This window comes from Megalopta genalis, chromosome 4, assembly GCF_051020955.1.
Source record: "Megalopta genalis isolate 19385.01 chromosome 4, iyMegGena1_principal, whole genome shotgun sequence".
NCBI lineage: Eukaryota > Metazoa > Arthropoda > Insecta > Hymenoptera > Halictidae > Megalopta > Megalopta genalis.
In genome coordinates, this window is record NC_135016.1 from 23392425 (window position 1) to 23408825 (window position 16401).

Sequence of the window (16401 nt, forward strand, 5' to 3'; positions counted from 1 at the left end):
AAATATCGCTAAATCGGCGAAAAACATGGAACTGGCTTCTTCGGTCGTGACGGTGCTTTTGACAGTAAATCGGAGCTCGAAGCGAATATCAGTCTTGTCAAGCTTTAGCACATATGCTTTCTAAATAGCTGTTTATTCATACGAGATTGTGAATCTTTATGTAAATTTTATAAAAAGCAGAATAAACGGAAGATTCTTTTGCTGCAGGGTGTAACGTAATATGTAAACTAATTCTGAAATGAACAAGAGATAGAGAAACAACGAAAAATGTTCGCTTTAACGTGTGTCCTATTTAACCCTATTTTAATGTTACAGCCATTTTCTATGAGAATTTGTAGTACCTGATTGCAGAAACATAAATACTAATAATGAAACATAAATACTAATAAATTTTCATGCTCCATATATTTGTATTTAGAGAATTTTTTAAAACGATCTACCAAAAGAGTTTGTCAAGTTTCTAGCGATTAGTCGATTTCTCGCTATTGAAAATAAATCGGGAGAATTTTCTAAACTGTAAAAATGTAAATCAAAAGCATTTTTTATCGTGTTACAGATTCTACTACAATTTTTGCTCCATGCTTCTCCTAATACATTTTAAACGTTTTACGTAAGGATCTACTATAGACCGTGTATAAAAATGAACTAATTTAAACTTAAATCAGTTTGGAACTGAAACAAGAACACGAAATTATCTAATAATAATAATTTAAAAATGTTTACTACGGTCATCGGGTATCCTATTATAATATTGAAATTTTCTTAGGAATTTATAGACATTGTTTTCCGTCGTTTTTGCCGTTTTTATAAAAGCTAATTTCGGAGGCTATTATTTAACAAGATGGTTTCTGTCGGTTTCCTGCCATATTTTCACAGCAAACACTTCTCGATCGAGCGACAAACGCGGCATGTTCTTACAAAAGCGTAAAGACCGCCAGTTTAAAAAATAGATTAAAATGAGTTTTCTTATCCACGACACCTAAAACTATTCGAATAAATATTATAAAAATTGCGGACGAGATTGAAGCATCGTACTTCGGTTTTAAACTAGTTGTGCTACCTTTTCGTACATCCTGCACCGTAATTGCCGTATTTATCAAATGTAAAAAGTTATATAAAATAGATGCAACAAGTTAGTTAAATGACATTTGATAAGGAGAAGCTTCTGGCATACCTTCGATAATGATTACACAAATATTAACCCTTTGCAGTCGAAGCTGTTTTAGCTGTGAATCTAAAATAATTTTTCTGACTTATAGTATTTCTATTTTATACGACAAAGTGCACTTTATGCGTATGAAATTCACTCTTGCGACTCACGCAACAGTTACGCCCTTGACAATTCTTGAAATCTTGACTTTGTTAATATCAAAATGATCTTAGAACGTGATGTAACAAATTTTAACAGTGCCTCGGAGTCACCGCTCGAGTGCAAAGGGTTAATCTAAAAGAAATAGTGCGTGCTCGTGGAAGCAAATGTGAATTATGCTGTTAGATCACATTTAAACTGAACCTAAAACGCGACAATTCATGTTTCTCGCGTATCTCAATTAATTTGTATACCGAAATATTGATAACAGAAAGAATCAGGCTCCGAGATTCGATTTAGAACTAACGAATAACATTCGTATTTAGTAGCTTATACATGAAATCTTCGTCACCAGCCCGACTCGTTACGGCGCAAGGGATTAAACATCGCGTATTATGGATTTTCCATATCTGGAATATTATCGAAATCCAATTTTGTCCCGCTAGATTGTTGAAACATCACGGCACGCGGCGGTGGTAACGTTGGACGTATGCGGTTTAATGTTCGCCCGGCAAGGTTAGCACCGCCGGCAATTAAATTAATTCCCGACGTGTCCGGGGGACGGGAAGTTCCAAGATATTACATTTTATTTCCTGGCCCGGCGGTGATCACGGACGAGACAAACACAGTGTCCAACGGTAATCGCATTATCGACCGGCTTGGACCGATGCACAGACCAATCCGGCGCATTCGACGACATCATGGAAGCTAACCCGAAACTCGTTACACACTTCCATCGACCGTACGACTGCCGTCAATTGATTCGGTCTCGTTCCACGTGTAAACATACTCGTTTCAATCTCATTTCGCGCGCCCCGGCATCGCGCATCGAATCCCGCGAGTGCTTCGAGTCGTCTAGAAATGTCTCGGCCGTCCACTCGACGCACGTTCGTTATATGACCGATCGAGAATCGGCTGGTGCTAAATCGAAGACGATCGTGTTCCGCGACAGATGAAATTGCGCAGTATTCCAGTCTCCGATTTTAACGCGAAACGAAACGTTGCATACCTATTTTCTCGGAGCACAGCGAAGACGTCGACTTTCTTTTTTTATTATGGAAATCTCTCGTGAGATTGATTAAAGACGTCGATTTCATTTGAGATTTTATTAAATGATGCAAGAATTATTTACAAAACCCTCGTATTTAAGTATTTATACGACCAGATTTGTCGACTCAAGTATGAAATGACAATAAACGAATTTTTATAGTAATATAAGAGAATTCTTTGGGCACAAATTTCTAGGAGCACATAAAATAATCTAACATTATTTGTCCCCTATTTACGACATATTATGATATATTACAGCAGTTTGTGCACTTTACATTAAAATTAATTTTCGGCTGCGAAGGTTAAAAAGATATAAGATAAAATTCTGTACGTCGAGATCTTGAAGAAGTTTTAATTTCAAATTTCACAAAATAATATTGAAGAAGTACACTATCAATTTTACACACAGTGACCATTAGAAAGGAACTTCTTATTATATTTTAACACTTAATCCTTTTTTTGCCCCACACGATTATATTTTAGAGATATTTTTGTCAAAGAAACTAATTTCAAGTAGGCCGCCTACATTTTTCACGAAACCACGTCGTTAAGCAACCTCTAACGAATATATTTAAGGTGTCAAGGGAGAGTGGGGGCGGGAGAGAGGGGGGGGCTTATATATATATATAAAGCAGAAAAATAACGTTCGCGTCACACGAATTATTTAACAAAAAATTCGTTGCGCGTATCCGTTAAGAAAATATTAAACGGGATCGTTAAGTTTAAAGCGACAGACACGAAGGACCGAGAGCGGCCTAATTCGAAAACGAGGTCAGATAGCGCAAAACATTTATTCGAAGTTTTCTTATTAACTTTATGCAGCGAGTCTAACCGCGAATTTACGGCCGCGTTTCATAAAATGTGTTGTGCAGAAATTTTCTGCCGGTAAGGTCACACAGAATGCGCCGGGTTTATCAGATATACGGCTCCACATGAGAAAAGCAGTGCCGTTGTTCACGTGTTGACGACGACAGCGGTGAGTGATAAGCGCAAATTGCACGGTTTACAGCCAGACGCGATCGGAAACCGGATTAAGGACGTTAAAAGATTTTGTTACAACATTTTATCAACGCTGTTCCGTGTCTTTTCTGATCGCGCCTCAACATAAGTATTTTTATGCCTCGAGGCACGTTTTATCGTCGAAACTTTGCACCGTTCTAAAATGGGTTTATTGCTCACTTAGATTCGTAACGAAACGTTGCATATTCGAAAGTGTCGAGAACTAAATATACTAGCACACAAGATATTTAAGTCGGTGCTGAACGACGACGTATCGTTGTTTTCTATCGCAATTTTAATTTGCGGCCGAAATTTTGTTTGCTTTAATTTGCTGTAAGCTAGTTAACGACATTTAAATTTTTATCTAGATTTCGCGGCGAATGCAAAAACTTGCAACTTCGTAGAATTATTATTGCTCCCATTGCGATTTAATTCACATTAGGCAGTCTACTATTACCGATAATGTTAGGCTGAGACGTAAATAATTCGCGTTTCCAGGAATAGGTTACAACGATGCTTTGCTATTCGAGCTATCTAACAAATCGAAAGGTCATTGTTAATTCCGGTAAAATTTGTTATATTAAAATGGAAATTATTTTTTACATAATCTAAATAAATCTTGCCGACGTCTTTTGATACCCATTTATAATAAAAGCGTTCCCGTTCACAGAAATGTCTGTTGTACTGCCTAACAAACTCTCGGAAAATATTAGAATACTTTGGTAATATATGTACAAAATATCAAATAAATACCTTGTTTAGTATTACATGGAAATATTTATTATTTTATGACAACGTTGCGTCGAGATACAACGGCATAGGCCGGTCATAGATCACGCCATGAGGACCGCTTTATGTGGACAACTTCATGTTCGTTGCAAGAAACCACGCGGCGTAACCACGTGTATCATACATCATACATAACCTTCCTTGGTAGCACAAAGAGACAATGATATTATTACCACTTGTTGGATACGAGTATTCATATCGCTGTGCACATTGTGTTCTATTCCATAATCTAGAATAAAGTTGTGTCTACACGGAGAGAAGTCTCGTTATTGTCTACAAGTTGTTTATAATTAATCACGCGCGAACTCTTCCCGATTCGCTTTTAGGAAAATCGTCGGCTGCACGTGTCGGTTTCTATAAAAATCTTCCAGTTAATAACGCGTTGGAAGTGGCACCTTCTAATAATAACGAATGCTATACGATAACTTATAGTTTTGATCGTGAAAGATATAAAATGTACTCCTATTTCTGTCTTTTCTAGGTGGATGGAAACTCTTAAATATCATCGCAACGTCACACTTTCCGCGCCCCTATTTCGCAACACGTTTTGTTCTCTCTTAGAAACTTAAGCTCGACGGAGCGCGATCCCATACTATTTACGGTAAATTGTTTGAAAACTAATAAACGGGGTGTGCTCGTCGATTTACAATGCGAGCAAAAAAGATCGTGCCTTTTTTTACCGCCAATTGGTTACAGTTCCCTCCAATATACATAAACAATCGTTCAACGTCTTTGCAATAAGAATATAACCTTGACGTAACGCAGGAAACGGTTGGACATTTTTTTTTCTTTCACATCGAACTATATTTATTCCCAAGTTGACTTTGAAATTTTGTAACCATTATGCAATCACCTGTGCTGATCGTTTAGCCTCATAATGTATTTTCATATTCATTATATACTTTTTCTATATTCAAAATTTTCCAATATACTTTTTCTATATTCAAAATTGTGAACATTGAATACAAAGATTATGCAACGTTATTGCGTAAAAGAATAATATGCGCAATAATTTACACATGTCTAAAAACTCGTGGATGACACGAAAGAATAATAGAGATACTAAATTTCTTGAAATTGTATAGCTTGTAATTATTTGAACTGCAAGAAACATTTTTTATGCAATCACAGTTGGACAAAATAACTCGGCGATCTCTTTTATAAGAACGATAATCTAAAAATTAATTCTAACCCTCGAATGGCAGACTTTGGTCCACCTTGATTCACAACTGTACAATCTACATTTTAATTTTCTAATGGCCAATTAATATTCATTCTAATTAGATGATCAAAATTGATCGTATCAAACTTAATTACACTAAAAACTGAAATGATTCACTTTATAAATTCAACAGAATGAAATTATACAGAAATATTACAAACGACGGTTACTTCAAGGTATTCGAGCCGACTCTCAAGAATGCTCTTGATATTTCGATCTTTTTGATCTACATTCGACGCCCCACTTGTTCATCAAATACTCGTAATCCTTTTGAACTCTCACTTTTACAGGAACCACTAATTGATTCGGAACTCTAATGCGACTTCTTCAACCAAAATCGAAATTTCTTTCACCTTTCGCAACAATCGTTCGCGTTAATTCACAGACGGCTTACGGTGCGCGCGCAGCATCGTGTCGCGTCGGTCACGTGACTGGACAGTAGAACCGCAGCTTCGCGGGAGATTTTAAACCAATTCGAACCGCGTCACGACGTATTTAACAATTATCTTTCTCCTAAAATTTTCGAACTGCCCGTTCTCATTGCGGTAGTATCTTGTGGTGGCTACCTCCAGACCCGCCAGCAGAGGGCTCCCGCTAGTAACCGATCCGCCTCGATCCCTATATATACAGAGACTTCGTCCTTCCTACCCCCACGTCTAAGGCAAGGGCCCGCTAGGAGAGCCTTTACTGATGAGTCCTCTAGCGGGCCCCGGACGAAACGTCTCCCCTCTCCTTTTCTCACCCAAGCACACACTACGACAAGCCGCCAAAATCTACACTTTCGATCTACGCTTTTTCACCAAACTGTGCCACCATTGCCCTGCGGTGTATCGCGTTACCAGCGAAATGTAAAACCGTTTACCGGCAGACGTGCTCGCGTTTTATAGTTGCTTAGAGGTAGATCCAGATTGATTGTAAGATACTGTTCCTTCAGAAAGCTTAAGCATCGTTGTATCTGCGAAACGGCAGCTCGGATATCAGCGATACGTTCGTGCGAATACCTGGAACACTATGAGTCCCGAATACCGAAACTGAATTGAGAACACGGCCGCTATTACTTTGAATTTACTGTGTATTGGATGGTTACACGTGAAGCGGGCTACTTCTTGAAAAGATCCGTGCACCGATAATGTCCCATTATTCCTTAAGGCTGTTGCTTATTATGCTAATTACCGCTTGAAATACGAGGACGTAAAACTTTAAACGGCAAGAATATTTTTCGATGGTTGAGCAAGTTCGAATTAAGCGATCGTTTAAAAATCAAATTCGATTTATAGATGTTTTTCTATTTCCCTGTATACGTTCAAAATTTTCTACAACAAATGTTACAAAGATGATCGTGATGAAAATTGAATGGGTTTTTATTTATTATAAAGCGATATGTACTATTACATGAATCTTTTTAATTGAATTCTTCTCTTTAATCTTTTTCTCAGATAATGTAATTTAAACGATTATTTTAAAAAATTCAAGTTTTAAAGTAATCTAGAAGTTTCTCAGATGTATCGAAATAGAGAAACAGAGAACTGTGAACAGAATATGCAAACTAGATAGCAAATAGATTTTTTCATAACAAGTATACTCCAATAAGCTTATTTTGAATTCCTTTTTTTACGAAACTGCGAGCGGATAATAATTTCTACAAAATAATTTGCCCACTCGCAATATTTTTACTAATACGTGGGGAAGTAGAAAAACACAAATAAGAGTTCAAGGAGTGAATTTACTTCCCCCGAAATCCCCTATAAACCTGCAAAAATGTCGGATATTAGAATCTCCGTGACACCAAAAAATCTCACGCGAGCACAGTCCCCCGTTTGAAAGTCGGACAGCAGATTGTCGGCGGCGCTAGTAAAAGTAGCTTTCGGTGACCCCATTGGTTTCCCATATTTATCCCTCTTTATCAAGCCCGCGTCAACCGCATCGGGACTAGGAAACAAGGGTCACTTAATGTATTCAATGCGAACGTGCACGATAGGTTCGGTCTATCACGATAAGCGTGCCACGTGTACGCTTAGAATATCGGGACTGGTTAATCGACGTCCCTGAATAATAGAAACCCCTCTTGTCGAGGTATAATCGAGAGTTTATCAGGGAACGTTCGGAAGTATGGGAACGCGGGTGAATGCATTGCTGAAATTAATCCGTAAAGGGGGGCGGCAAGGGGCGGGCAGGGCTAACTAAGACATAGATCTAGATAGGTGCATGTATCAATTAGTGTACCGTGTTGGTGATATCTGGTGGCTGTGTATTGCTGTTCGTGTCGCGCATGCTGTCGGGGGTTATGTGTTGCTGTTGTTGTTGCTGTTGTTGTTCTTGTTGACCTGGAGATACCGTGCTGGATGCATTGTAGGACTGCTTAGACGTTACCTCGTTCATGTAGGACACTTCCGATAGCGGGACGTAGTAGTAGCCCAAGAAACGATCCCATAGGAGACCCTTGCACCAAACCTCGACCAGAAGGCCCGTGTTCATGTCGTTCGTTTCGCTAAACAACAGATGGACAGGACGATTCATTTTATGGGCGAAATGATACATCGAAGCTGGTCGACGAGAAGTTAGCTAGCCGGTCATTTCGAGTTCTATTAGACTCCGCAACAGTGGTATCTTCTTTGGGAAAACTAGCTACGATCTATAAATTTGTACGATTTGTGTAAAAAATCGACGCTTTTACGTTTCCGACGTTGCCGAATTTGAATATGCTGCGAAAAACGTGAAATTCACAAATGGAAAATCCAACACGTCCGACGTAAGCTTTATTTTCATTTTATTTTTGCGAATGTTAATAATTCATCGACATTTAACGATCCCAATTTCAACATTTTTAACGCTAGCTTTACGGATCGCTAAAAGCAGCTGTTTTACGTTGCTTCGTGAAAATAACAAGCATATATTTTTTTTATTCAAACTTGCAGCGATTTTTATTGCAAAAATATTTATTGGATAAATTCTCCATAGATGTATCTAGCGTTATATTATAATATGTCGACGATGCAAGACATATTGAGGAGGGAAGCACGATACTCGATTCGAAAATATTTTGCGTCGCTTGTTGCGCGAAGTTTATCTTTACAACGTGTATTTCAGTGGTGAATTGTTCAGGTTAATTTTTTCGAATAAGCTTTAGCTCGACGCATTAGAGTCGCACTAAAATTGTTGACACGTTGAAATTTTGGGAATAGGTACCACTGTGCGCACACGTGCCTCCAGAACTTCTCGTCGACCTGAAAAAAAAAAATTAACAGAAACTTCGGGGAACGTGAATCAAGTTATTAGTAGACCACGGATCTTTATGCATTTGTGCAAATTTCCTGTAATACACGAGAACTTAATACTATTTTTACCACAAAGAATATCTTATCGAGAATGACGGAAATTTTTCTCTGTTCTAAGTTTTCACGGAATTAGGTATGCAAATCGAGATCTGCATAAAAATCCGCGATCTATTCGGGAGATTGAAAAATGTCACCTAGCCGACTATAGTTTCGGGTTCTTAATACTAGTCGCTAATCGATGACGCCTGGCTGTTCTAGCTACAGCATTAACTCTATATTCAAGGGGTATTCGTTTTAAGAACGGACACTTGTCAGAATTTACGCGGTCGGCGGGTTTACTCTAAATAGAGGGCAATTGATCGGCGCATCCCCGTGTCCGTATTTTTAGGCAGTTATCTCGTCACAGAAGTGAAATAAATACACGATTTAAAAGCGGCACGGACCGCACGTAGTCGCGCGTCAAGGGGAAAGTAGGTTAAAGGTTCGCAACTTGGCAAGTGAGGATTTCGCGGCGTCCGTAAGGATATTTCAGAAAGCCAAGATCCAAAATTCTCCTATTTTCTTCCGGCGCGATTCCCGCGATTGTCCCCCTTATATATTTGCCAGCCTCGATCAATAGCGTGTTCTTCGTCTCGAGCACACGGCGTGCTCTTATTTTTCCTTACGGCACAGAGAACGTTCGAGTATGATTAAAAATGTCGCCCGGGTTCAAATTAATCGTCCACCGATCACCAAACGGCATGTTCCGAGGATAAACGTGTTCGTTCGCAAACTATCGTACGTCTTCCGAAATCGGTTGATCCGGTCGATTTCGAAACAACGAGTTTCAGGAACGTTCAAACTTTCGCGTCGAATAAATCAAGGTTGAAAATTTACATTGAAATCGTTCGTGTCATTCGAATCAATCACCGAACAGAGAATTTCAAACAGTTTCAAACTAGGTTACTCGAATAGAAATAATTTATTATCCAAACGTTATTAAAAATTCTGGCAATGAGTCAAGCTTGCGTCTCATTCGAACCGATCGAGAATCAACGAATTTTAGAAACTTTCTAAGCTGCTCGAATGGACATAGTTTTACGTCGAGAACACTGTCGAATAAGAGAAAAATTAAGATTTAAAATTAACACGCTAACCGAGGTACTGTTGCACGAATAAGATTTCGTACTGCCACTTTCGGAGATGGTTGGCATATGCAACGACCGAAATCCGAAGGTCTCCGAACCCAAGAATTCAAATCTATAAATTGCCCAGATTTGGAAATCCAATTTAGAAGATCGTCGGATGTAAATACTGGCTAATTAAAAATCCAGGCTTCCTAGTCTGGGACCTAAAACCGAGGTCGTCGGAGTTCAAGAACCCATACTGAGAGACCTTTGAATATGTAAATACAAACTCGAGACCTGTGCATCTTCAGCCGCTGAGATCTAAGGTTGTCAGCTCGGTTCCGACAGAGTTCCTTGACCCGATGCCTGAATTATGTACTTTCTCATAAAGAAACTCTAGATTGCGGATTTTATGTATTTATGACAAAAAATGAACCGATGACATAGTAAATTGCGAGGACATTACGTGTTTCTTTTTTACGGAAACACGATGCAAAGAAGACATTTTCATTTCATTTCTATTCGTTGGAATTTACTTCGGAAATGTTTATTTCGTATAAAGATCCATAGTCCGCTTCTTACTTTCCACCTGGGTTTATCGAAACTGGCATATTCCAGCTGCTTGCAAACGATATAAGTGGACGATGTAAAACGGATGAAGAATATACAGGGTGTTCGAAAAATGTCTCGCAATCCGAAAGTAGGGGATTCCTGAGGTCATTTGAAGCAACTTTTTCCTTAGCGAAAATGCAATCCGCGGCTTCGTTTACGAGTTATTAACGAAAAACAGTGACCAATCAGAGGCGAAATCATTTGGCGCGAGACGGCCGAGCCAATGAGCGGAACTGGGCTTCGTGCGCTCGTTGACTGGATCGCCGCGCGCCAGCCAAGCTCGCCTCTTATTGGTCGGTGTTTTTCGTTAATAACTCGTAAACGAAGCCTCGGAGAAAATTTTCGCAAAGGAAAAAATTGCTTCAAACGACCTCAGGAACCTCCCATTTCCTGATTGCGAGACATTTTCGGGACACCCTGTGTACCGAATTCGAAGTGCCTTCGTACAAAAGAAAGGTTCGCATTAGCGTCTACCAGCGCGACTATTAATACACCGTAAATGAAATACGTACATTAACGACTGCGCGTTAATTCGTCCCGACTCTCGCCTCTGTAATTCCGAACTCGCTCGATCGAAACACCCGTCCGTCTCTTCGCAGTCTCGAATAATCGATTAATGATTCACTGCTGAACTTATCCGAGGACTCGTCTCGCCTCGCAAGAAATCTCTCGTTTCGAGTAACAGTAGCAAATTCCCAATAACCTCGAGCGTTTCCGTGCCGGTGTACAGACACGGCCGGTGTCTGTAGTACGTACAGGTCACGACGGAGCAATTAAAAGGTCGTCCACGAAATTATTACGAAGTTCGTAATTATACCCGCGGCAAAAAACGAGACCGGTCTCGTCGCCGGCGTTGCGAAGTATGTACCGGGGAAATCGATAGGAACGAGGATGGCGGAAAATATCAAGGAGACGGGAGAGCGAAAAAAGAAAGGGAGAAAGATTCAAACGCGAGACATAATTCGCAATTAGCTAATCGCGCTATCGCAAACGCGCTGTCCCATTCTGCCGGCTAAGCACCTATTTATATATCAGCCATGGATCGGATTGCCTCTTAAGGGAGGGTTCGATAGTCGATCGGCGAAACTCCGCGTTCCCGAACCTTGACGCAAACCCAGTAATGAACGTGTTCCGATAACGCGTGCACTCCGACTCCGACGATTTCCCCCGACCCTTATCATTTTTATTCAGCAACGGGCATCGAGTATTACCCAGTTGGATAGAAATTTCTGGCGCGACACGGAATTGGACACGGGGATGTGTGTGCCTGGTACATACTCTGAACTTCGAATACCAAATTTTAACTTCGAAATTGATATCCTCGCCTCCCTTTCTTCTGTTTCTCCATCGATCCGCGCGGGCCCTACGAGTGGAAATAAACCCGGGCGACGTTGTTTAAAGGGGGTACAGCAGTATTACGCGGACAGCTGAAATCGGCGGTTCCCTCTGGCCTGGGCTGCTTCGATTTGATTTTACGAACGTACCGATGCTTTTTGCAGCTGACCCTTTTCGCCTGCAAGCTGTGTTTTCATTCCGATGCCCGGAAACTCCGTTCGACCCAATTTCCGTAAACAAAAATTAATTAGAGTGCGTTCACTCGGCGTGGCTTGCAAAAAGTAGGGTAAACGCGCCTAATTCGAGACCCGAGTTTTGTTAAAATCATGATGTTCGATCGGGAGGAATTCTATTAAAAATAAACGCGCGCTCGGAAACTAAAATACGCATTCTTTTACGATCTCACAGTAATGTCTCTCTAATTGACGCTCAGATTGGGCACGAAAATGGACAATGTGCGAAGAGGAGATACGATTATTCGAGTCTTGCAGCTCGTTTTTATAGTTGTTGATAATTCGTGACTATAAAACGAGACGCAAGACTCAAATTAATCGTATCTCCTCTTCCCGAATTGTCTATTTTTGTGCGCGATCTAAGGCGTCAATAAGGGAGACATTACTGTACTCTGGGAAATACAGGAAACAAATTTCGTAAAATTATCCGCGAAATTAATCGGTTTCTTCTTAAGATAGCTCGAGAAATAAGTATACGCCAAGACGAAGATACCAAACGACGTTGCATACGGTTTTACGTGAAATTGCGGTAAATTGAAAATTATGAAAAACACTGAGACTAAAAAAGATACTTTATTGCGAGACAAGAGATTACGATATTCAAATTTCGCTGCCGAAAAGAAAAGATTTATTATCAATGATATCCGAAGGTATCGTCCCAAGAGGACACATTGAATTTTATGAAAATATTATTTAATAAAGACCATGTCTCTCGTCCGGTTATAATTGCGTTTATTTAATTAAAACGAACATAATGAAACGTGCTGTTTTTCGCAGCAAGCAGACTTGTTATTTCTCGCGACGAAAAATAATCCGTGCTGGTCTTCGCGGCAGACTGCTGGAACGTGCTAGTTTTCGCTGCGAGAAAGCACAACATCCTGCTTTTCGTGGAAAACATGTTACATACGGAAACGTGTTAGTCGTAGTCGCGAAAATCGAAACGCCCTACTTTCCGTGCTCCTAAAGTCTGATCTACCGGTCTTCTTGAGATAAATGAAACGTGTTACTTTTCGTAACGCGCGTTGCCAAAACACAGTAAATTCTCCCTAATCGACGCTCGGATTGCGTGCGAAAATGGACTACAGTAAAGTCTACTAGAATCTTGGTTTTCTCCCTTAGAGGTGAAAATCGTGGTCGTGCAAATGTTTCAACCGCTCGGAACTTTTATACGAAGTATGTACAGTAATGTCTCCCTTACTGACGCTCAAATTGTGCACAAAAATGGACAATTTGGGAACAGGAGATAGGATTATTCGAGCCTTGCAGTTAATTTTTATAGTTATCGACTGTCAACAATTATAAGGACGAACTGCAAGGCTCGAATAATCGTATCTCCTCTTTTTAAATTGTCTATTTTTGTGCACAATTTGGGTGTCAATTAGAGAGACATTGCTGTATTTGGAAATAGGAGATTCGATTGATCGAGCATTGCGACTCCTTTTTATAGTTACCGATTGTCAACAATTCTAAAGACCAGCTGCAAGGCTCGAATAATCGTATCTCCTCTTTCCAAATTGTCCATTTTTGTGCACAATTTGGGCGTCAATTAGGGAGACATTTGGAAAGAGGAGATTCGATTGATCGAGCATTGCGGCTCCTTCTTATAGTTACCGATTGTCAAGAACTATAAAAACGAGACGCGAGGCTCGAGTAATCGTATCTCCACTTTCCAAATTGTCCATTTTTGTGCACAATTTGGGCGTCAATTAGGGAGACATTGCTGTATTTGGAAATAGGAGATTCGATTGATCGAGCATTGCGACTCCTTTTTATAGTTACCGATTGTCAACAATTCTAAAGACCAGCTGCAAGGCTCGAATAATCGTATCACCACTTTCCAAATTGTCCATTTTTGTGCACAATTTGGGCGTCAATTAGGGAGACATTTGGAAAGAGGAGATTCGATTGATCGAGCATTGCGGCTCCTTCTTATAGTTACCGATTGTCAAGAACTATAAAAACGAGACGCGAGGCTCGAGTAATCGTATCTCTTCTCCCCAAAATGTCAATTTTCGCGCGCAATCCGTGCATCGATTAGGGACGAGATTACTGTACGAGGTTTTAAAAAGCGACGCTACTTTTGAAAAAGCCACCCTATTTTTGAAAATGCCGACAGTGCTGTACACCCTTAAACTTTAAAAGAGACGGTCGCGCACGTTTCTACGGTAAAACGTCTCGCTGTTGATAGAAGAGAAGTTGACGAAAGGAAAAGAAAGAGAGAAAAGTATACTTACAAAAGAAAGTCTTGCTCCCAGCATGGATTGGCCCCTTTCACAGTGACTGTCGTTGACTTGACGTTCTGCAGCTTCAGTGTTACGTAGGAGTTGAACTGCGCCGCTGGAAATCGTTGTCGATCGGTTTCAGTCGTGCAAACGTCGTTGCGATTCCGACGATTGTTTCGCTTTCACGAGCGGGGCGCAGCTGATCACCGACGGCTTAGCCGGGCTTCGATTGATTGCAGGGAGGAGACGGACAAGCGCGGGCCGCGCGCCGCTTGTAAAAGAAATCTGTCCGACGCAAAATGGGAATGTCGACGTTGATGAATACGCGGGGTCAGAACCGTCGGATGGAGGACAACCGCGACGCGTCGGATCGCCGGAGCGTCGCTCGCGGTCGAAAAATTATTTACGATCGGATAAAACCGGGATTTATTCCGTGCCGGCGACAAAATTAAATGTAACTCCAGACGGGACACGTCGGGCTCGTTTTTCAACCCGCGCCGAGGTACTCGCCCCCGCCGTGTGGGACGACGGTCGCCCTTTCAATGGAACACGGAAGCCGAGCCTCTTTGACATTTCAGCAAGCGCGTAAATTAAGGAACTATGCGACCCCGTGGGTGTCGTAAAATCGAGAACGTATTTTTAATTTTATTTCGATCTCGCGACGATGCTCCGCCCTACCAGCTACCCACGTGCGTACCGTTGTTCAATCTTCGGTCTTTGCGACACGACGACTCGTGACACGATGTAAAAAGCGTGGGTTATCGTTTTCGAGCTCGACGGGACGACACGTATGCTATTCTAATACTTGGATCCGACATTGCACTTTAAATGTACTTTCTCGCGCATCTAATGATACTGACGTGCAACGAAAGTGGCTAAATTTAATTTGAAAATATAAACCGCGTAATATAAAAATATAAAAAAATATAAAACGCGCTTTTTTCTTGAAACTCTTCATTCGTTTAACTTAACATTTTCACGCATTACTTTTTACGATTCACTGAATTTTTATAAATACTCGAAGTTGATTCTCGTCCACGGCAAGCTGCCATGTTCTCGTTTCCCGAAAAAAATTGGAAACCATATGGTACTTCGAGGATAATCTATCTTTATTTAATTTGTCTCGTCAACTGTCGACGCTGATTGCAAGATGACACGCAATTGCACCGTTTTCTAGTCTGAAGTAGCAGAAGAAGACATGAAAATGAAACGTTATCGCTGAAAACGAATTAGACGCGGCGGTTTTTCAAGTTACCGGAATTCCACGCCCCCTTTATGCAATCACGTCTTCGTTAATATCTATGGCAACACCGAATGGGCGACAAGTGCTTCCGCATAGCACGATATAACCGTAACAAGAATTTGTTGTTAAAGTTCCCAACAGAGAGGTTGAACATAAAGGGGCTAGCTACCGGACAGAAGCTGTTACGCGCACTACCATGCGAGATCCATTTCGTAAAATTACGTGTTTATTCTTCGACATTGTTCTAGAAACGAGGAACAACTTTATGCGATTTTGTGCCCGATAATTACGCAGCGTGCTGTGAATTTTCAGTTTAATTACTGAATTAAATCTAATTCCTGGGAGAACTCGCATTTTATTTATCAGATCTTTGGAAAACACGCCGGTAAAAGCATTCGATGCCGATTACAATAAATTCTCCCTAATTGACGCTCGGATTGTTGCACAAGAATGGACAATTTGGGAGAGAAGATACGATTATTCGAGCCTTGCGGCTCGTTTTCATACATACCGATTGTCTTGAATTATAAAAACAAAGCCGCAAGGCTCGAATAACCGTATCTCTCCTCGTTCCAATTTGTTTATTTCAGTGCACAACCTGAGCGTCAATTAGGGAGAATTTATTGTAATTATTATTCGAACCTTGCGGTTCGTTTTCATACATCCCGATTGTCAAGAACTATAAAAACGCGCCGCAAGGCTCGAATAATCGTATCTCCTCGTTCCAATTTGTCCATTTTAGTGCGCAACCTGAGCGTCAATTGGGAAGAATTTGCTGTGCATGAAAGGTTTCTATCCATCCATCGTCATCGATACTATTCGTACGAAAACATTTCGTACGGTTCTACCGAAAAACCGAACGAGGAAACATTTTTTAATACAACGTACGCGTACATAAACTCGGTAATTGATACGTCCGAACAGTTTCAGTCCACGGCGCGGCGTCAGGCCGCTCTGCAGTCGCGCGGCTTTAATTAAAAAATATTTTAATTACCACAAACGCTGT

At 40.7% G+C, this 16401-nt stretch overlaps 1 protein-coding gene across 10 annotated transcripts in view; it reads right to left on the reverse strand.

The window, feature by feature from the left end:
• unc-13 overlaps positions 1–16401 on the reverse strand; it is a 646812-nt gene that overhangs the window by 564637 nt on the left and 65774 nt on the right. For 5 of the 10 annotated variants that reach the window (XM_076520790.1, XM_076520788.1, XM_076520787.1 and 2 more), the window contains exons 3-4: positions 14165–14267; positions 7593–7857 (exon numbers count right to left, since the gene is read on the reverse strand). In XM_076520790.1, the coding sequence (XP_076376905.1) occupies positions 7593–7857; positions 14165–14267 (368 nt within the window). The remainder of the gene's footprint in view (positions 1–7592; positions 7858–14164; positions 14268–16401) is intronic. The other 5 variants (XM_076520795.1, XM_076520794.1, XM_076520793.1 and 2 more) reach the window with 2 other exon arrangements.